Source organism: Ctenocephalides felis, unplaced genomic scaffold (genome assembly GCF_003426905.1).
Source record: "Ctenocephalides felis isolate EL2017-DRISC unplaced genomic scaffold, ASM342690v1 CF-g0.4_SCAFFOLD_03571, whole genome shotgun sequence".
In the NCBI taxonomy this organism is placed as follows: domain Eukaryota; kingdom Metazoa; phylum Arthropoda; class Insecta; order Siphonaptera; family Pulicidae; genus Ctenocephalides; species Ctenocephalides felis.
In genome coordinates, this window is record NW_020539725.1 from 55,179,293 (window position 1) to 55,201,678 (window position 22,386).

The window sequence follows — 22,386 nt, forward strand, 5'->3', positions numbered from 1 at the left end:
AAAATATTTACTTTTGGATATGTGACTATGAACAGTTAGCTAACGCTGTATTGTGTAAGGGATCGTTCAAGTAAGCAGATTTATTACACTTAATTACCCCCCCCCCATCCCCCTTGTCAGCAAAAGTAAGCAAAGCACTTACCCCCTACCCCCATGCTTACGTAAAACATTTTGCAATTAATGTAAAAAAATAAAAGCACTACCTATGACGTAATCATCATTCAGACTCCCCTGGCCCCCATGTCAACCCAAATAACAGATCAACAACTCCCCCGCCCCCCTATATTCCTTACGTAATACTTGAACGCCCCTAAGATGCTACGAATTAATTAAAACACCTAATATTATTTAATTAATTTTGGCTAATTTTATTAAATTCCCGAAGGAGAAGTTCGTTTTACTCAGTATAACTAAAAATCACTCAAATAAATATATCAATTTCTTATTGATTATTACATATGTCGGGAAGTACATGTAATTGCCTTAAAGCCAAATCACACTATTTTTAAAAGATAATTAAGGTAAGACATACTTGCCTTACAATTAGAAGCGTATGAAAATATTTGAATAAATGAACTATAGCAATACAGGGTATAAGTTTCAAGTCTTATATATTGTACAATGTTGCAAAAGCTTAGATTATTGAATTTTCGTAAAAGGCATTTCAAATAACAAACATTAAGAACATTTGTTATGCTATAAGAAGAATTTCATCTTCTACATGGCATACGTTTAATAAGCATATTATTAACATAATATGAATTAGACAGAAGATTTGAAGTAAATAACCAAAAGTAATTAATTTCAGAAGATAGAAATACAGGCGAATACGCTATAATGCCCAAATCCAAGAGTGGTTCAGATCCATTAAAAGACAACGCATATAACAAAAATAAAGCAAGTCAGGTAAACAATTTACTTTTTTATTTTATAAATTTGTTAAATTGACATGAAATTAATTTATATATATTAAAAATTATAAAAAAAATTATATTCAAAATTTGAATCGTCTCACTTTTAAGAGACTTGCCAATTTCAAGTAAATCGGTCCAATAGAGAAATCGTGTGGTGAAAGAGCCCTAACGCAAAAATAAATTAAATTTTGGAAAATATAAAAAACACGTTTTTTAATTCTAGACTAAAATACCCTCTTAATGATAAATTATTCTATAGGTTGGACAACAAGGTTATGGGACACCCAAACCCGGCGAAGTAGATTCCGTAATAACAGTGCCAGAAGGAATCGATCCAGCTGATCGTTCTACACCGGAAAACCTAAACAAACAACAAAACTACAACTACTGAAGAAACAAACCATCAACAGTAGCACCACCTATGAATACCGAACCTCAATTAAATGAATCCCATTTTTATTTGTCTCAAGCCAACTTTGATACAAATTCATACAAATTTTGCTGGATGTATGTCCTCTACGGGTTATTGTTCTTCATCTTATTGTTACTCATTCTGTGCTGCCTCTTACTGTTATGCAGGTATAATTATAAATAAAATATTGAGAAGGTATTAGGTATAGAACCGTAGCTTAAGAACCATAATACAGATACGAAAATAAATGCTTTGGGCGGGCAATTTTGATATGTGATCGATGCTCAATTTAATCAATACAATACAAAGCAATTTAATCATACTATCACCAAAATACTTAATTACAGATACTGCTTGGCATGTGTAAAAAGAGAAGGTCGCCTAAATATTGCAAATTAGGCGAGGAAGAGTGCACCATACACTGCTTGGAAGATGGTTTGCTGGATCTAGACGAGAGACCTGAACAATTATGCGGCAAAGTTGTGAAGCAAAAGCTAACAAAACTAAAATAATTCGAGCATTAAAATCATGCCAAAATGAGAAAGGTTCTAAACAATCGAAGTTCAGTACGCTCGTTCAAATATTCTATCTCCTGCAAAATCACAAGATAAAAAGAAATCGCCAAAACAAAGGAAGATGACGAGGATCGAAAGTCACAAGTAGGTTCTATACATACGTTATATATTTCGGCAAAATAAATACTAAACTAAACCACATTGCAAAAGGAAGGGCGCAACTCAATGCGAAACCGGTCTCTGATATTTACATTTTCAACATCCCTAAGGATAATTTGTTTTCGACTGAAAATCCAGCTTCATTATTTTATTTTTAGATCATCCTTTGAATCCTTTGAAACCAAAATTGAAAACACTGTATATGTAGACTCGCATCGAAAATTCCGAATTTCAAAACTTTAGAGCATACAAAAAATATAAAATAGGAATTATTCATTATTTTTTTTAGATTTATGCGATAACAGAGTTCATTGTTTTAACGAACATCTTAAAATATTATAAGCCTAACGAAAAGTGATATAACTTTAAAAAGTTTTTACAAATAGGCGTTGCAAATAAAATGCAAAATGCTATCGTCACAATTTAAAAGTTACTCATACTCAATTCTTATTGATTAAATCGATTATAAATACATGTCAGAAAACGATATGCTAATATTTAACTTTCTATTGCTATTAATAAACGAAGATATCACAGAAAATAATCCGAATGTAGATTTACAGCGATCTAATGCCAAATAATCATTTGTTAGAGCTTAAAAAGTTAAATTAATATTTCATTTAGTTTTTCGTCTATAATGAGGTTGATTGTACTGTTTGTTGCAACTTATTTTGAATTATTTTTCAATGCCATCACAAACATAAGCACTATTTTATTAAACGAATCTTCTTTTTCCATAAAATTTTACTTCTAGAACGTAGATTTGCAGTTCGTTAAAACAACATCTGAAGAAAGCCTTCGGAAGAGGGCAAATTTTAATACTGGAAGCGGCTTCGAAGGAACAGATCGTAATGCAGGAGGTCGCGACAAAAGTGGCTGGAACGGAAATAATCAAAAAAGTTCTAGTGGTACCAATAGCAAGATTGAATCAAACACTTCACGGAGAAAATCAACGATCCCAAAACCACCAGAAATAGAAAGTGTTTACGGGCCAAAGCATGTATCATCATCGTCTGCTAGTTTCGATGAACCAGAAAACTCGAAATCAGCTCAAATATCATTAGATCCTAAATATACTTTACAAAACGCACGTTCATCAGCCAACAGAACTATGCCGATAGATAATCGAAAGGGAAACGAGAAGTCGTGCAACAAAGACGTAAGAGTTTATATATCTATATATATATATATATATATATATATATTATATATATATATTATTATACGCAATACTTCTCCCGAACGGCTGGACCGATTTTGTTTAAATTTTATAATCATTATCAGTATGACTGAGAATCGGCTAACATATATGTTTCATACTCCTAAGTATACAACCATTTTCTATTATTTTATTTTTATAATTCATAATTCAAAAACACATCAAATCCTACATTTCACCCTTCAATCACAAACCCCATATTTCGTAATAATCACTATAGCAATCAAATCAAAAATGATAATTCAGTTTTTGAGAGAATGAAGCGTTCGATTTGATGAATTCAAAAAACATTTTGTTGAATATACTCAAAAATATCTAAATTCTCAAAAGTTAAGAAAAACTTTTTTTTAAAACAAATCGAAAAAATTTCAAACTTCTAAAAAAAAAGTCAATATTTGAAAAAAATTCTAAATTAACAAAAAAAATCGAAAAAAAAAATCAAATGTATTATAAACATGCACATAAGCTGTTTGTAAAATACACTCGTCGCCCGATTTAAAAAGCACTTATAAGTTAACAGTATGTATTTATAATAAATAATCTATTTGAAATTATTCAAAACAATTATTGATTATTTTCATTTCTCGAATGCTTAATTACGGTACAGAAAGTTCCAGCAATTTGCCTTAAAGCACGATGCCATGCGCTCCACTAGTTCTTTACTGAATTTTGATTAAGACTTTCTTAAACTTATGGAAGAGCTTAATTTAAGTTTAATAAAAAAAAACTTAATTTTATAAATCAATATGCTCCAAGAGCATTTATGCTATATGTGACATGCATTGCATCGGGTAAACGATCCTTATAATTTGTGTTAGCTATCCCTATCACTTATATATCACTTCCACATTCACATTCAGTTAGTTAACTTTATAGCAGAATAGTATAATGCTTAGTAAAATTAATGAAGTTCCTATATTTTTCAGACTTGCGCATTTCGCAGAAGCAGCTCAGTGAAAATAAATGCTCAACCAGCTAAAAATGAAAGGGTGGACAGGTGAAAGGAATATCTCGAGAACCAGAAATATACCAAAACGAATCTGATGATATAACACCATCAGTAAGTAATGACAGAGTTTCATAGACAAAATAACACCAAAAATATTACAAGTCACAATTATATACATATATAAAATTGAATATAGAATTCTGCGAAAATATATTATTTAGCTGAGTTTATAATAACCTGAATGTTAATTAATATTATGTACCATAGGACATGACCGAAGATAGCGAAGATGTATCAACTGATGATGATCTTGGATATGGACATCAAAGAAAATGATGGCATTTTAAAAACATTAATATTGTACGTTTATAATGAAGACTTCTTAATGTTATATATAATTAAATGTTAAATATAATTATTATGTTATTCAAAAAGTTCTAACCTGTAGGTTCTGATAATTCAATAATTTCAACTTCTTGCAAATCATTGAAGTGTGTTCCTGCTCTTATAGAAATGCGACTAGGCGTGTAGCTCTCATCAAGCTTATAATCAGTGTATGTATATGTGACAAACTGAAATAAAAAGAATAACATAACTAATTTAATAAAAATGATTTATATATTTAACTTAATTTCATATTCATTTTTTGTTGTCATATATGGGGTTTATTTTGATTTTATGACTTTAATATATTAGAATTTTGTAATTTAAATATGTTGTGGCAATAATTACTATAATTAGCAATGTTTGCACAGCCTTATTTTCATTGTTAGATAATTACCTAAAGTCTTCTTTAAAAACTGTATATTAACAAGATGTGGTAACTGTCCATCAGACTGCCAATATGTGTCAATACAATCATCTCTTATTTGATCAACGCCAAAACCTAAATGTATAGTAAAATAAAATAATTTATGACACTATATACAAACATAATTATTGTAAAATAGTATCATTTTACCAGGTTTACAAGAAGATAAGCTCCAAATTGCTTTATTTCCAACTTCGCGAACAGTTCCTGTCCTCTCTACCTTCGCAGGATCTGTTTCAGGTTCTTTTTGAGTAGACATCACTGACTTCAGTCTAAAATAGATATAAAGAAAATTTCTTTCTATAAAGTCAGTTTTTATTTCTACACCTGCTATAAATACCTTTAATAATTGATAGTCAAATTTATATTAATTTGATATGATATAAATATAGCTGTATAGCCCAATGCTCCATTTAAGACTCAACCACAAGACCTAGAATAGTTTTCTATCTTAATCTTATAAGATCAATATTATTGCAGTTTTTTTTTTAATTTATTGTTTATTATATAAGTATTATTATTGCTTTAATATGTTGCATTCCAACTGAAAATAAAAAAATTTACTGGCTTATTGGGAGGAAATCCGAAACTTCTCTAGTACAAAGTACTTCTGTGCAAAGGTATAATAGTGCCCATTTGGACTTATGGAATCAAACTATGGGGTCGCCCTTGTAAATCAAACACAAACATTATTCAAACATGCCAGAACAAAATTCTAAGTATCTTAACTAATGAGCTATGGTATATTTCAAACTTTTGCCTACATAAGGATTTAAAAATCTCTACAGTCAAGGAAATGATCAAAATTACAAGTTTATCTTTCAACAATAAATTCATCCAGCATACAAATCCTACTATTCAAACGATTCACAGACCGTTAAGAAGACCAAGCAAGAAATGGCCTTCTGACCTACCTTACTTAATCCAATGTCTGCACAATCCAGATCTAATTAACGCACATAATTTACAAGCACCTAACTTTCAAACCGCATTGACAATATTTTCTTTGGATATTTTAATGAGTTATTCTGTCTATTCTTGTCTGTGAGTGTCTCACTAACTAATAAGACAGTTTGTAATTCAAATTAAAAAATAAAAAAAGATGTATAACTGTTACACTTCTAATACAATTTATCTCTAGTAGTCTCTTCAAAGTTGATATATCCCAAAAGTTTTAAAATAACCTTTTAACAAGTCTATATTCTAGGAAACTCCTAGAAACTAACCTTTACGGTCACAATTTTAAAGATTAAATGCATGGGATATATTTACTTCCAATTTTTTATTAATACATGATTCCATATTCGGTAAATACCACTTTGATTAAATACTAAATAATTTATAAATAAACGAAATAATAAACTAATTCTTAAGCATAAGCGGTACCTTAAAATTGTACATTACTTTCATAGCCTAGAATGATTTACTCACTTGAGCCCAGATGTTTTAATAATATTACAATTGGCTTGATACTATCAGTTCCAAATTAGATAAATCTTAATAATATTATTCTTTAAACTATAAAATAAAAATACGATGCGTTCGTTAAAATTAACTGTACAACTTTGACAGCCTAGACATAGACGTTTCATTCTCGCGGTATTTTGGTTCAAAGAATTAATTATTGCTACGGGCGCTACATTGCTATGGCGCTTCAATAGCATATCACTCGGCATTCAAATTAAAGCGCCAAAATTTGAAATACAAATATTTGTACTTTAAAAATAATGTATTATTAATATGAAAAAATATAGTCCTAAAAATAGTTTATTAGAATTTGAACTTTGAATTATAATAAAAATATATTAAGTAATAACAAAAGTTATTACTATTATTATTAGACAATAATAATGTTTTCTTTGAATCAATCGCGCCTTCGAGCACACAATTGACAGGAGTAATACACAGTACACTACATTATGTATTCTTACATACATTATACACTTTCTATTATACTTCTTCTGCACTTGTTCTGCACTTCTTCTGCACTTGTTTATCTATGTCATACTCTTTGTTTAAACAACAATTAAAACTTTATAAACTTTTATACACAACACTCGTTACCACACCAGTGGCAAAACACAATAACAACCCTGATCAAAATGGCGGCTTAATGCTAGAGAATTAACAACCTGTCACTTGGTATCGACGCACTAGCGCCAAATTCTCACCTAGATGTCGATAACACGAAACATGGTTTGTGAACGACGATTTTACACGGCTCTAAACACCGGATTAACAAAGTGCTGAAACGAAAAAATCACGGTACCAACATTCAAAAAATCAGAAATTCTTCTGAGCAGGCATACCAACTGCAGAGCATTCATATATGTCAAAACATTTGTCGCAACTGTCGAAACTTAACCTCAATTTCTTATTTTGGTGTTTAGTAATTAATTTTCATTCAGTCAGATATTTGTTGCAATATTGGATTTTTGTTATGTATGGTAGATTTCAATTGAAGAACACTGGTAAACGTGAACTATTTTGTGTGCATAAATTTGCTTGAACACAAAAATGTATAATTATGTAAGCCAAATACTGCTACATTTACAATCTTTCGTATTTATTATAGCAAGACTACTTGTATGATAGAATATCAAAATTAAATTTTTTTACCATTTCTTATATCTGTTCCATACTAGTGTGCAATATAATTGTTGAAAACTTTAAATATTGTTGACTACAAATGACTGAATTTCAGAACACAATCTTTATTATCAGAATAAGTGCATTATTCAAATCCAGGACTGTTCCAGTTTTTAACAGTAGTTTAAACTGTAGAATGCAACATTGAATAACTGAAAACTTTTAGATCACATAATTTTGCTACAGAAACAAAGCTATTTTTTTAAAAAAAAGATAAAGCATAATTGTGGTAATATTTTTTATTGAATGTGAATTAAATATATAGTTATTTACAAGAAATAGCTTACGAGTTAAAATCTATTTACACAATGTTAATATTAATGAGTAAAGCATGGCGTGAAGGAAAATTAGAAAACAAATTGTACCACATACCAGTATAACACACAACCACATACCAGTCAAACACAATTCTTCATGATTCAAAACTTATTATTAGTAATGTTATAATAAATAAATCAAATATTCACAATTTAAAACCTATCACTAAAAAGTGTAATAATAAATAAATCATATTTACAATTTAAAACCTATTACCATAATGTAATAATAAATAAAAAATATATCGACAATTCAAAACGTATCACCGTAATGTAACAATTAATATCATATTTACAATTTAAAAACTATTACCGTAAAGTAACAATAAATAAATCATATTGACAATTCAAAACCTATTACCATAATATGAAAAGAAATATGTATGATTATAATTTAAAACTTATCTCCGCAATATAGCTGTTAATAAATGTTATTCACATTAGAAATTTGAAAGATAGAATTGAAATGATAATATAAACAAATGAAACCAAATACCATAAATTGTGAGAGAAGAACTTTGTTGCATCATTAGATACACAAAATGCTCATTTCAACAATAGTGAGTTATTACACAAACACACCACTCAAGTTGATTAAAAAGTAAAGCAACATAAATTATATAACATTACAGGTTAAATCCAACTCACCAATAACAATTAAAACATACGATGATATTTTCAATCCATTGCTTTTGGATTAATTCTGTTTATGATTAATGTATATATTATTTTTTCTGTTACTTATCTTATCACAGATATTTTTCGATGATTGAAAATCTATATAAAAATACCAAATAATAGAAAAGTGCATTGACAAAGTCTATAATCGAAAATGAACAAACCATTAAAAGAAGAAAATGTGATTTCTTCATGCTGGATGTGGATGGTGTGATCAACTTCGATATGTTGATGTAAGCCATTGTATCTGGATAATAACCTTTGACAATTGTCAAGGGGGCACAAGATCCTAGATTTCCTTTGAGTACCTATTAAAACATAACATTATTACTGTTTGCTGCATCATTGTTTAATAACATGTTTGGTACACATACCTGAAATATAGTTTATCTGCTGTTGAACACTGGTGCAAGAAGTGGATTGTGTGGCAATGGAGTTGATGATGGTGGTAGAAGTTGATGGTGTAGGTGAAATTGAGGCAGCATAGGAATGAAGGGCGACTGATGTTCTAGGGTTGATGCGGAAATTATTGAAGTAGGTGTTGTAGGTGATATGATCGGAATGAACTGTTTGAATATGTGAGGAAGAATTTGATGAGTGAGTGTCAGTGGCTAGAACAGAATTGGGAGCAGATGGTTGAAGAGGAATGGTAGGATGAAAGTGTGTAATATGTCTTTTCAAAGCATATGTCGAATGCAAAGCATGTAATATGTCTTTTCAAAGCATATGTCGAATGCAAAGCCTTACTGCAATAAATGCACTGAAATGTTCGATCAAAATGCATGGGTTCTTTCCCATGCTTGGCCCTAATATGGCGATATAAAGAACTGTTTGTTTTACATACTGTAGAACAATACAAACAGGTTTTAGTAGTCGTAATATCCATAAGAAATAAAATAAAAATGTAGATTATATAAACATAATAGAGTAATAAAACGTAAGTGTTAAACCTTAAAATAGTAAATAAGCTATACCTTAAAATAGTAAATAAGCTATACCTTAAAATAGTAAATATGCAAAGCTATATACCCTAAACAATGAATGAAATGAAAAGAATAACCTAACCTAAGTGGTAATCAGTAAAAAATGAATAAAAGGAAGCTTATAACTAAAGTGATATACCCTAAAATGATAAAGTAAAGTGAATAACCTAAGTGATAGCCTAAAGTAAATAATCTAAGTGCTAACCTAAAGTGATTAAAGTAAAGTAAAGAATGTAAGTGATTAATGTAAAGTTAAGAATCTACGATAATAGTATAGTTAAGAATGTAAGCGATTTAAGTAAAGTTAAGAATGTAAGCGATTAAAGTAAACTTAATGTAATAATCTAAGTGATTAAACTAAAGTTAAGAATCTAAGTGAATAAAGTAAATTAATAAAAGTGATAGGGGCTGAAAATAAAATGAAACTAAAAGCTAATGAGATGAAAAAACTCGCGTCTCTTGCTGAAAAGAAACTAACCTTATTCCCTATAGAAGCTCTTGAATCCCGCAATAAAATAGCAAATATAAAATGTAAAGAAATAAAATAGCGCACAATCAACAAAATCACAAAATGATTAGTACACGTAGCAAAAAAACGTAATGAAAGAAAACGCGAATAAAAAATATAAAATACGAGACGCCCGAGTTACACAATTAGCACGCCGAAAAAAAAATTATAGTAATGGAGTCATAGATAAAAGAAGAGTATGGAGTATGGAGTAATCGTAACAGCGAATCCAACATAAAAAAGTTGAAAGCACAGTGCAAAAGATTTGACAAATCTGTAATGTGTTACAGCTAACTTCAGCCAGCTTTCTCAGCACTTTGTTATCCGGTGTTTAGAAACTCTAACGATTTTGCGCTGTTGACAGATGACAGGTTTTGACCATAACCTATACTATAAGTAATTAAATAACCTAAAAAATGCATTCAAATGCGTCCCAAGGAATAATAAATAAAATTATAAATTCACTTTACATTGATTTTAAAGACTCAATATAAATAAAACAACAATGACTCACAAAATTAATAAGAGTTCCTTCCGTACAGCATTTCGAATTGTAAATAAAGATATTATAAATTGGTTTCCCGGTCATATGGGCTTGGGTTTGAAACAAATGCAACAAAAATTAAAATTGGTAGATCTAGTCATTGAAGTGCACGACTCCCGAATACCGTTATCCGGTAGAAATCCAAATTTTAAACACACAATCAGCGCAATCAAACCTCACATTTTAATATTAAATAAGAAAGACTTAACAGACAATTCCTACAATTCACAGGTAATAAAAAGACTCAGAGAAGAAGAGCAAATCAAACATGTTTTATATACAAATTGCAAAGATCAGACATGTTCTGGAATAAAACGAATCATGCCTCTTGCTAAAGAATTAATTACTAACTCAGATAGATTCAATCGGGCCGATAATAAAGAATTTTGTATAATGGTTATAGGAGTTCCTAATGTAGGCAAATCATCAATTATTAATGTTTTAAGGAATCGTCACTTGAAAAAAAAAGGTGCATCACACGTTGGAGCAGTTGCTGGAATAACAAGAAGTGTTCTTAATAGAATTAAAATAGCTGAAGATCCTCCGATTTATTTATTAGATACACCTGGAATTCTTATGCCTAATATTAAAGATACTGAAACAGGAATGAAATTGGCATTATGTTCTTGCTTGCAAGATCATCAAGTAGGGCCAATAAATATTGCAGATTATTTCCTATTCTGGATGAATCAAAATGAAAATTATTCATATGTGGATTTACTTGGTTTACAAGAACCTAGTGATGATATCGCCAAAGTCCTGTTAACTGGAGCAAATTTTTTAGAAAAAACTATTGTTAAAAAGCGATATGATAATTATTTGATGAAAATACCTCATCTGGAAGCGGCTGCAATCCATATGATAAAAGCTTTTAGAACTGGATCATTAGGAAAAGTTTTTTTAGACAATAATTTTTTTCCAAAAAAAGAATCAAACAAAATTGAAACACAAGTTTAGTTAAATTATATTATATGGTTGCTATATACTGTTTACTTTTGGCTGCAGTACAAGAAAATTAAATATTAAATACATTTAATTTCTTTTATACATGCTTTATGAAAACAAATGAAGGCTTTGCGTCCTGTGTACAAAAATTGCAAATCATAAAATCTTAAAACCTAAAAATATATGTTAATAAAATAAATATATAATATCAGCTGAAATGTATTTTGTTAATAAGATTCAATCTTGTGATAATTTTGTTATAAATAAATATTTACAATACTTTACATTTGTTACTTTATTTTTATGGGCATCTTGCTTTGATTTATGTTTAATATCTACCATCATTTCTTTAACTTAAAAAGTAATCGATCTCTTGTCTCTGCCGCATGGATCAAAAGGCTTTGGTGGTTGTGGTGGTTGGATAGACCAAAAACGTCTGATTGCTCTCGAAATTCCAATGTCGTTCATGTTGAAGCACAAAAGACCAGCTAGTGTCAATACTGACAAAGCAATTAAAGCAATATGTGCAACTTTAGGAATTGTGTTTCCAAAAAGAATTGGCCTCACATAGTCGGTAACACAAGCTTCAAGTCCCCTATTGAGCACCATTAAAGTTTAAAAAATTGTAATACAATTCTAGTTGATATGTAAGTTAAAAGATAATTGTGAAATGATCAATAAATTAATACCTATCTCTATTAATTCTTACCAATGACTGTGTGCAACTAAAGCAACTGCCATCAATGAATCTAACCAGGGGTTTGGAAACATTAATGCCAAAGGTATTACTGCAAGCAGAGCCCCAGATAAAATTCGTTCAGCTTTCCATATCGGTGTATGATCAGCGCAAGCTGCAGCTTTCACCGGGCGAGTGAGGAAAATGTTGCGTGCAATAGGTTTTTGTAGCTAAAATTCCACATTATAATTAAATTATGAATAATAATAAAATATTATCAAATTGTTGGAATGGAGCAACAAACAATTATTATATTGTGCATACATTAAACAAAACACTATATGAAACCAGTTATAAGATAAAGTTTATACTAAACAATAAAATTGTTATTATACTAAAAAGTGGCAAATTCTGTTCCAAATCACAACTTTTAATGATTTAGTTAAAGGCCCTATGAGCTGTTGTAGTGAATTATTTAACTGGGTCGCTTATTCAGGGCTTATTACAATTTCTGTAAACCTGATAATCTTTTTATGATGCCAATGCCCGATAAGATGCATCACTTGGAAACATATTACTATCTGTATTTCCAAGTGAAAACCGATATCATCAGGCTCTCCAAGAGAAGTATCTGACTTTGCAGATATTATGCTCATACGATTGTTATTATTATTTGATATGAAAAAGGGCTTTTCTTATACTTACACATTGTGCTTCCTTCAACAGTACAGAACGTGTTGCAGATATGACAGGTCCAAGTTTTATGCCCCTTAAAGCGCAGGCTGCAATAATTTATTATATAAAATTATTTGACAGTTAAATTTACATAACATAATATGTCACATATCAATATTTTATAATCTAATTTGGTACCTTGTGATGCAATTCTACTATTAGCAGATCTCAAAAGTAAAGACATTGCCATCATAAAAGATTTATTAAATTTATATAAAAAAATATACACTAAAATTCAATAATTATTTTGTTTTATATAGGGGGACAGACTGTACGTGTGTAGATGACTGCGATCTGTCACCATCTGTCATGCCATAAGCCATAGATTTATAGGTTAGATTAGGCACCACTTACGCAATAACTAGTTTTAACTTTACCATGTTGGCAACTGTTAACCAACTTTTTTAGTTTAACTTAGATTTTAGTTTAAATCTTAATTTTAAAGTATAATAATTATTAATATGCTATAATATATTCTATTAAATATTTTCCGTAGGGTAAGTTATAGTAATAGGCCAAAAATCGAAAATACATTTTTTTGCATAGCTTCACGTTTCAGACGTTTCTGAACAATTTGGTATACCTCAGAAAAAATTGATGTGTGTATGTGTATGTATGCATCGATAAATATATTTTTTTTGTATATCGAAGGAAATGCCTTTATGCATCCCAGACTGGTCTTTTGTCTGGGTCGGACTCAATACCGCCCTGGTATAATACCGACTAAAACCTCCGCTTTGTCCTTGCCTCTGGTCCCCACAGAAACCTCCGTTAGGCATTACTTCGTGGGAGGAGGATCTAGAATATTATCATTCTTAACTTGATTTTATACTAAGCTTTTAATTGTGCGAAGTCACTTTGCCCTTTGCTTTCCACAGAACGGGTATGTATGTGTGTGTGTGTATGTGTGGAGACAATTTTTCTTCGACGATTTCAAAAAAGTTAAAAAAAACATTCAAACCCTATTGATGAGGAGACGTGCTGATTACTTTTTGACAAAAACAGGTCCAGCGGCTTCGGAGAGGAGGAAAAAGTGTTAAAGTGTCTGTTTTGAAGAGAACGGATCAACCGATTTGAATGATCCAAAAAACATTCTACTCTATTTCTAATGATGGGGAGAAGTGGTGATTGGATTTTGACAAAGGCAGGTCCAGCCATTTCGAATTTACAGAGCTCAATGTACAAAAAATTGCAGTTTTTGAGAGAATAAGCATCCAATTTGAATGATTCCAAAAAGTTTCTGTGTTGTGTTGAGAAAACAATTGTTTTTTGTATATCAAAAATAATACACTTATATATTTTAAATAAATAATTTTTACTTTGTAATTCAGTTTATGAAATTCTTATAAATATTAGATAATGTTACAGTATTATTTATAATAATCTATTAGAAAACATTTAATATTCCTCGAACATTTCGTTACGGTAAGGAAAGTTCCAGCGATTTGCCTGAAGCCATATATATTTAAGTAATAAAGATGGATAGTTTCCGTAACTATTCTTCTACCAAATCAAGTAAAAATAATTCCACACCTGTTGTTCATTATTTCACAATTAATTATTATCTAGTGTACAGTGTTGCAACCTACCCCGTGCTTGGGGTTAGAATTGCTCATGAGACAACTTTTAAAATTGACGAAAAAAATTATCCCTTAGGATGAAAGGATGAAATTTTGATCCATTATTCCAAATTTTAATTAATTTTTATAAATTATAAAGAAACAAGATTAAGACTGAAAAAAATCAAACTAAATATTTTAGTATCATTATCCATGTACTTGAAAAATTGTTAAAAGTTCTCATATTTTGATTGCAAAAATCCATGAATTCATATTATGTTTACATATAACTTTTTTTCCAGGGATATTTACAAAGAATATATTTATATGTGAATTAAACGCAAAACGTATTTCCGTTACTTAATTTTTTCATGAGTTCCGGCGGATGAGACGTTTACCTGTATCAATAATCATTTTGTTGGAAATCAGATGAAGAACAAAGATTGACATTACAAACATCTAGAATGAAAAATTGTTGCTTTTGACAGAAATTCCGATTTCCTAATTTCACGTTTACTCGATGTTCGAAGTCATTCAGAATCGTTTGAGACCAAAATGGGAAAAAGTATATGAGTGTGTATGTATGTACGCCGATTATTTACACATTTTGGAAAGTTCACGAAACTTGCCTTAAACCAATATTAAATTTAACTAGTGGGGTGGGTGGCATCGTGCCTTAAGGCAAATTGCTGGAACTTCCCGTACCGCAACGAAATGTTCGAGGAATACTGAATGTTTTCAAATAGATTATTATAAATATTGTAACATTGTCTAATATTTATAAGAATTATATAAACTGAATTACAAAGTTGAAATTATTTGTAAAGTATATTAGAACTATAGTCAGAATTTAAAATAAAATCTAAATTATTTTCGATATACAAAAAATTAAAAAAAAATAAAATAAAAAAAAGTTGAAACAAAAATTTTTTTTTTCAAAATCAATTATTTTGTTAAGCCAAGCAGAAAGTTCTTTGAATCAATTAAATCGGACGCTTAGTTCTCTCAAAAACTGCCATTTTTTGTACATTTAGCTCCGTATCTTCGAAATGGCTGGACCTGCCTTTGCGAAAAACAAATAACCACTTCTCCCAATCATTACTAATTGAATGTTTTTTAGATCATTCAAATCGGATGCTCCGTTCTCTCAAAAACTCGATTTCTATTTTCTGCACTCTTTGCTCTTTATCTCCGTAACTGCTAGACCTGCCTTTGCTAAAAACTAATCAGCACATCTCCTTATCAATAGGAATCAATAAAATCAATAGGAACCATTCAAATCTGTTGATCCGTACGCCCGAAAACGTGGACAAAAAATTGTATCCATACATACATACACACACACACAACATCCATTTTTTCTGGGGTATGCCAAAATGTTCAAAAACCTTCAAAACGTCGAGAAATGTAAAAATTTTCAATTCCGATTTTGGGCCCATTACAATAACTTACCCTACAGGAAGTTAATTAAATATCCTGCCTAATTTCTAATAACGACTTGATAGTTTAAAGAGCTATGCATTTGTACAACAAAGACATTAATTTACATTTAGAAAATTATACGATCTTCTAAAATTTTATTAAATCCGTTATCCATATCTATATTTTTTTCATTACTTCTGGCGGATGAAGTGATCATTTCAACAAATAAAAGCAGATGGAGAGTAAAAAATAAGGAACAGACAACGAACGGATATTGAAGAATATTGTTTAGTTCTATAAATAAATATAATACACAAAACCGAACGTGTCCCTTTCGCTCGCAATAATGTTTAAGATGTCGAAGTATAATGCACATATAAATATATAGAGATATGTATGTATGTTCCCTTAGTGGCGCGCACGATTATGGAAAACGGCAGCTGCAACCCGCCAGCAGCACACGGCGCGTGCTAAAGCTTACAGGGCGGTATTGGAATAATAATAATAATAATAATTGAACTAGTGGTGCATAGCATCGTGCCTTAAGGCGAATTGCTGGAACTTCTCGTACCGTAATTAAAAATCTTGGTACGGAACCCAAACAAATTTACACAAAATGTGTACACATTATTAAAAACTCTATAAAATTTCTGATAATTTGATGTACATATGACCAAAAAACATTTTTGACCGCCAAATGACATTTTTTTAACTTATTCTTATTGAGAGCCCATAACCGCTGGACCTGCCTTCACAAAAATTTAATCAGTTCTTCATCTTGTCAAGACAAGTAAAATGTTTTTTGAATTATTCAAATCGGACACTCCGTTCTCTTAAAAACTGAGTTACCGTTTTTGGCACTTTTTGCCCCGTATCTTCGGAACGGCTAGACCTGCCTTCGCCAAAAGCTAATCAGCACGTCTCCTTATCAATACGAATCGAATGTTTTTTGAATTATTCAAATCGGTTGATCGGTGTTCCCGAAATCGTCGGCACAAATGTGTATCCGAACACACATACATCCATTTTTTTCTAAGGTATGCCAAAATGTTCAAAAATCTTTGAAACATAAAGATATATAAAAACTTCCATTTTCGATTTTTTGCAATTACTATAACTTATTCTGGAATATAATAATATTTATTAAGATTCGAAAAGTTATTATGATTATTATGAAATGCAACAATTGTTACTTTATTTACATCAAATTCATACAGATAATTTATCAGGAAATAATTTAATAAGTCGAAATTAATTAAATGTTTCAGAAACCATAAATAGCAATAATATGTTATTATCGTTATTATTAAATTATATTATTACTATGCGAGAGCTATTGTTTTTCGGGATCCCCCGAGGATAAGTGGTTGAAACTATGGGGTTTCAATCTAAAGTTACAGGCTCGATCTCGGTCTGCTTTATGTCAAGCAGTAGTGTAGGATTTTCAGTTAGATATAAAGATATCAATATGTTTTGAAGTGAATTGTCTTTAATAAAAATTCATCAGTATTGCAGAAATTATAATAATGATATCATAAACTAGATCGTATTCTCTTCTTTTATCTATGATCGTAGACTTCAAGGAAAAACAAAATCTTTCCATCTTCAGATAAATTTTTATTATCTACATAATTCAGGTCATCTCTGAGTTGAAATAAAAACAAGATTTTTTTTGGTTATTATTAAATAAATAAAAAAAATCATTCACTATAAGTTTTAATCTGTTATATTTTGAATTTGAATATTTAGAAAGTATTTCTTCGGTTGCATTTGTTTCCAACTTGACTATTAAATATTTTATAAGTTATCTATAAAAGTATTTTATTGCTAAATACGCCAAAACTATTCGCTTTTCAATTTATAAAATAAAGGCATTGATTAAAATATTTTATATATGCTTATTTCGTTCGTTACGTCCCTGTAAAAGGTGCGCTCTCAATGAAAAGGGTCTTTAAATTAGAGGGGGACTTTTCAAACCATCTTTCGTCTAACGGTCAGTTACATATGAAACTTCTCTGAGTGAACATAGAAATTGCTGCTCGATTTTAAAATAAATATTATTGCTATCAGTTTATTATTTCGTTCTCAGTAATGTGTTAAGAGTTTTGTGTGAAATATAAGTGATCATTACAAAATGTCATCAAGGCACGATTACGTTAATCCGGCTTTTTGCCAAAAAAGTGAGTTCTACAAATCGCAAAAATCCTTGAGTCCCCCAAGAGAAATTCCTAGAACCTCTCAATCTCATCAACGTACTAAAACCGATATATCTAATAACCATCTGCTAAATCCGAAAACTAGCAGATATACAGAGGACTTACCACCTAAACCTGGTCCAAAGCCGCGATATGCAATTGTGCCAACGGACATCAGGCAAAAAGACTCCAAGCCAAAACTAACAGTGCAAAGAAACGAAAGTGTTACCAAGAGTCGCTATGAACTAACAGAACTCGAGGAAAATGAAGATTCCGTAGATGGCGAAAACGTAGCAGATGTCGTCCACAATGGAAGAGTTCACAGATATGCTATTATTCCAACAACTGATGAAGCAGAACTTCGGTATGAAAGTCTGCCGCCAATGAGCGCCGTTACTAGATGTAACGAGAGCAAACGATATGGTTCCGTGCCAACATCGCCGGTTAAAGAAACGGTGTTGAGCAATATTTCTCCAGCCAGGAGACAAATGGCTACACAGCTGCTTCATGAACTCTTAGCTGGACCTGTTCGGAATACTTCTGTATGCAAATCTGCTTCGTTTTCGGTTTCACCAAATGGACTGCGAGGAGAGTTTGGTAGTCCTGCGCGGCATACGAGCACCCCTAAGCAGTTTAGTGGCCAACTGCGATCACCAAGGTAATAGAAAGCAGAAACTGATCACTTTTAATTTGATACACTATGTATGTTAATTATCTAACAAACTAGAGTCATTTGAAAAAATCTTCAAGTATTGATGATACTTGGTATCTCTTCACAATCCACGGCAGAGCTGAACATTAGTTTATTTGCTATTATTGTTGTCTTAATGAGATGTATTATTTATGCAGAACTTTAAATCTTTAATTTGTTTCAATTCCATATGTATTATATTGAGTGCAGTGATATGTTGTGATTTACAAAACTTAATATTCATTACTCTTAACTAAATGATAAACGTGATTTGATTCATTGAAGTAAAGCAATACTATTATTGTAATATGTTGTAAATTACATCATTTTTTCCTTCATCCGATTTCAAAATTGCCTTAATATTAAATTTTTCATTTCCTGTTTTCCATTACTTTATGAGTCCTTTATTTTTCCAGAAGATCTTCCCTATCTCCGCCACGAGCTCAGCGCAGTTTGGATTACAATCGTTCCCCGCCTCGTCTAACTGTAGCAACCACAAATACAATCAGCGATTACGAAATGTCCTTGTTACAAAGGCTCCAAAAACAACAAACAATTGACCAAAGGACACTGGCTGTAATTCCGCCAAGACAATTGGCATCGCCCAACAGTGATGTCACAGTAAGCGATGTGACAACCGTCAAAATGACCGGACCAGGAATGATAACGGTGGCGATTGTAGCAGCCATGCTTCTGATAGCTGGCGCTTTGGATTCCGGTCTATGCATGTACATGATGTATACGGTAAGTTGAAATAGATACAAAAAAGGGAAAAAATGGAAATTAAAGTCTTATTCGCAAGAAATAAAATAATAGCTTTAATTGTAAAATAACTAATGTATACGGAATTCCCAGTGCACAATAAAAACAAGTTTTTTTCTATAGCATGGACGAAGTTACTACTTGGAGTTAGGACTCATAAACGGTTTCGCTTGCGTTGCTCTTGGGGTACTCGGTATCCGGTCAAGTCGTTCAGCGTGGCTGCCCAACCGAAACTATATAACAGGTAAGACTTAGAAGAAAAAAAAACACTAGGTCTAATTATACAGACCCTCCGTATATTTAAAAATTATACCAAGAGCTGTAGATTTACTTAAGAATAACTAGAGGAGTATGGCATCGTGCCTTAAGGCAAATTGTTGGAACTTCCCGTACCAAAATTTAATTTTTTTAAAAAAGATTTGTTTTAAACTTTGAAAAAATTAGATATTCGAGAAATTTTAAATTTTTGAAAAAAAATTACTTTTTGGAAAAAAAATGTTTTTTTTATTTTGAAGTAAATAAATTTTTGGAAATTTTAAACTTTTTTCCAAAGCAATCGCACTGCTTTAGCTGCATGAGACGCAATATCATTCATCAATCATCAATATCAAATATCTGATGATTTGATGTGCGTATGTCTAATGATCATTTTTGACCTCAAAATTGCATTTTTTTTACTTTTTTTACTAGATCTCCGAGACCGCTAGACCTGCCTTCCCAAAAATTTAAGCAGTTTATCATCATGCCAATACAAGTAAAATTTTTTTTGAATCATTAAATTCATACGCTCCGTTCTCTTGAAAACTGAAATACCGTTTTTGGCACTTTTTGCCCCGTATCTTCAAAACGGCTAGACCTGCCTATGCCAAAAATTAATCAGCACGTCTCCTTATTAATAGGAAACGATTGTTTTTTGAATAATTGAAATCGGTTGAACCTTGTTCCCGAAATCGTCGACGAAAATTTGTATCCGCCCACACACACACACATGCATCCATTTTTTCTAAGGTATGCCAAAATTTTCAGAAACTTTTAAATCGTAAAGATACATAAAAATTTTCATTTTCGATTTTTTGCGATTACTATAACTTGCCCTACGGGAAGTTAATAATGACAGAACAGAACAGTCAACATCTATGGGCAATCAATAATTTTAAGTCTTAACCGTCTTTAATATCAGTAACTGCCCTCTAATATGAGAATAAAGTCTAAAGTTTACAATAACATTTTTATCCAGGTTTCATTCTACTCACGGTGCTAACATTGTTCGCCTGCTGCGGTCTGCTGGTGCTCCTGGTTACCCAGCCTGTGGCAGGATCTGCTCCAGCGGATGTTACCAGTGGAGCAATCAGTTGTCTCAGCGCTCTCGCTTTACTTCTGGTAAGCCTTGGTGTTATTTCGACTAATTGGTGTAAGACAACTCCAATCGATAACAGGGTTGATACCACTGATGAAGGATACTGAAATAATTCAATTAATTAAAATTAAAAAAAAGCCAAAATATATTTGCGAATTCAAATCTAAATCAAAATTCAGATATAAACTTTGTATGCAGACTTAATTTTTTTTAGCATTTTCTGTAATAAGTTCATAAAAAAGTTGTTATTGAATTGATGATTACACCAATCGGTTAATTATTATGTTAAATTTTCTATCATATAAAATGATGATAAAAAGATTTGTTACTGATTTTATGGCATTGTAAATGTTTTCTATAGTTTTTACCACAATATTTATAATTTAGTACTCATCCCAATTTTATTTTTTCTTTCCAAATATATTTAGTGAACAGTTTTGTTCAATTTTTGTATGGAAATTAAGTTTTGGTAGACCTCTTCTGGATAATTTATAATATATTATACAAAAGTTAAACTTATATTAATATATATTCTTTAAGAATACATAAATTATATAGACTTTAATTTATTATGAACTATTAAATTTAAGTATTACTATTAATTATTTGTTCGTGTTGTATATTGCTAGATATATTTATTTTAATATATAAGAAATTTCCAATAAAATAAATTGATATTGACAATTCTTTATTTATACATTTCGACACTTGATATGTTTCATCATTCAGCAATCCGTACTAGGAAAAACTAAACATGTTTCACATAATATTTAAGGTTAAAACATAATTTTTTTTATAAAATCTAAATGCGTATTTTCCAATACAAACGTAGACTTAAAGAATTGTCAATATTAAGTCTTTTCTTTAATTTTACGAATTGGCTGCTTTATACGAGGTCTGTTCAAAAAGTTTTCGTAATTTTCGTTTTTTCAAAAAAATATTTATTTATTCGTCTACATTAATGTGGTCCCCTTCAAAGTAGTCCCCCCCAGATATAATACACTTATGCCAGCGTTTTCTCCAATTTTCGAAGCACCCTTGATATTCACTTTTTGATATGTCCTTGAGCACTCTCGGCGATTTTCTTCAATCGAGGAAAACCGCCGTCCTTTCATGGGTCTCTTCAACTTTGGGAATAGGAAAAAGTCACACGGAGCCATATCTGGTGAATTTTTGCACTTTGCAACACTTTATTTCATTTTTTACGCAAAATTTAATACAAATTCTTTGACTTTTTCAATTCTTCCATTGTAAAAATCGCCGAGCTCAGAAAAACACGTCGAACCTTAGCGACTACCACAGACAAAGTAAACAGTGAATATAGCTGAAAATTTCATCATACTTTAGGGGCATGTATACCAACACAATAAAAAAAATTTTTGACAA

The 22,386-nt window shown here is 30.8% G+C and overlaps 4 protein-coding genes across 4 annotated transcripts; 2 read left to right on the plus strand and 2 right to left on the minus strand.

Moving 5' to 3' along the window:
- Nucleotides 1-4,605: 4,605 nt before the first annotated feature.
- On the minus strand, nt 4,606-6,547 carry LOC113386302 (anaphase-promoting complex subunit 10-like). Its single transcript, XM_026624091.1, is given in 5 exon segments — nt 4,606-4,729; nt 4,731-4,740; nt 4,950-5,054; nt 5,130-5,251; nt 6,411-6,547. Coding segments are annotated over 4 exon segments (348 nt in total). The 5' UTR covers nt 5,239-5,251; nt 6,411-6,547.
- A 3,939-nt stretch (nt 6,548-10,486) lies between these two features.
- LOC113385345 (mitochondrial GTPase 1-like) lies at nt 10,487-11,616 on the plus strand. Its single transcript, XM_026623187.1, has one exon. It carries the CDS (start codon nt 10,620-10,622, stop codon nt 11,613-11,615), a length of 996 nt encoding a protein of 331 aa, XP_026478972.1. The 5' UTR covers nt 10,487-10,619; the 3' UTR covers nt 11,616.
- Nucleotides 11,617-11,806: 190 nt separating this feature from the next.
- Nucleotides 11,807-13,319, minus strand: LOC113385313 (succinate dehydrogenase [ubiquinone] cytochrome b small subunit, mitochondrial-like). The gene is made up of 4 exons (XM_026623153.1): nt 13,153-13,319; nt 12,985-13,061; nt 12,313-12,509; nt 11,807-12,198 (listed from the first exon to the last, which is right to left on the minus strand). The coding sequence occupies exons 1-4, from the start codon at nt 13,205-13,207 to the stop codon at nt 11,958-11,960; spliced, it is 570 nt and encodes a 189-aa protein (XP_026478938.1). The 5' UTR covers nt 13,208-13,319; the 3' UTR covers nt 11,807-11,957.
- A 4,810-nt stretch (nt 13,320-18,129) lies between these two features.
- LOC113386303 lies at nt 18,130-21,107 on the plus strand. The gene is made up of 4 exons (XM_026624092.1): nt 18,130-18,848; nt 19,298-19,625; nt 19,767-19,887; nt 20,881-21,107. The coding sequence occupies exons 1-4, from the start codon at nt 18,130-18,132 to the stop codon at nt 21,105-21,107; spliced, it is 1,395 nt and encodes a 464-aa protein (XP_026479877.1).
- Nucleotides 21,108-22,386: the final 1,279 nt, after the last annotated feature.

Coding starts and splice junctions, on each gene's coding strand:
- LOC113385345 (XM_026623187.1), top strand. CDS start 10,620: ATGACTCACAAAATTAATAAGAGTTCCTTCCGTACAGCATTTCGAATT.
- LOC113385313 (XM_026623153.1), bottom strand. CDS start 13,207: ATGATGGCAATGTCTTTACTTTTGAGATCTGCTAATAGTAGAATTGCA. Junction 12,510..12,984: donor TGTTGAAGGAAGCACAATGT/GTAAGTATAAGA, acceptor GTGGAATTTTAG/CTACAAAAACCTATTGCACG. Junction 12,199..12,312: donor TTAGTTGCACACAGTCATTG/GTAAGAATTAAT, acceptor GGTGCTCAATAG/GGGACTTGAAGCTTGTGTTA.
- LOC113386303 (XM_026624092.1), top strand. CDS start 18,130: ATGTCATCAAGGCACGATTACGTTAATCCGGCTTTTTGCCAAAAAAGT. Junction 19,626..19,766: donor GCATGTACATGATGTATACG/GTAAGTTGAAAT, acceptor TTTTTTCTATAG/CATGGACGAAGTTACTACTT. Junction 19,888..20,880: donor CAACCGAAACTATATAACAG/GTAAGACTTAGA, acceptor ATTTTTATCCAG/GTTTCATTCTACTCACGGTG.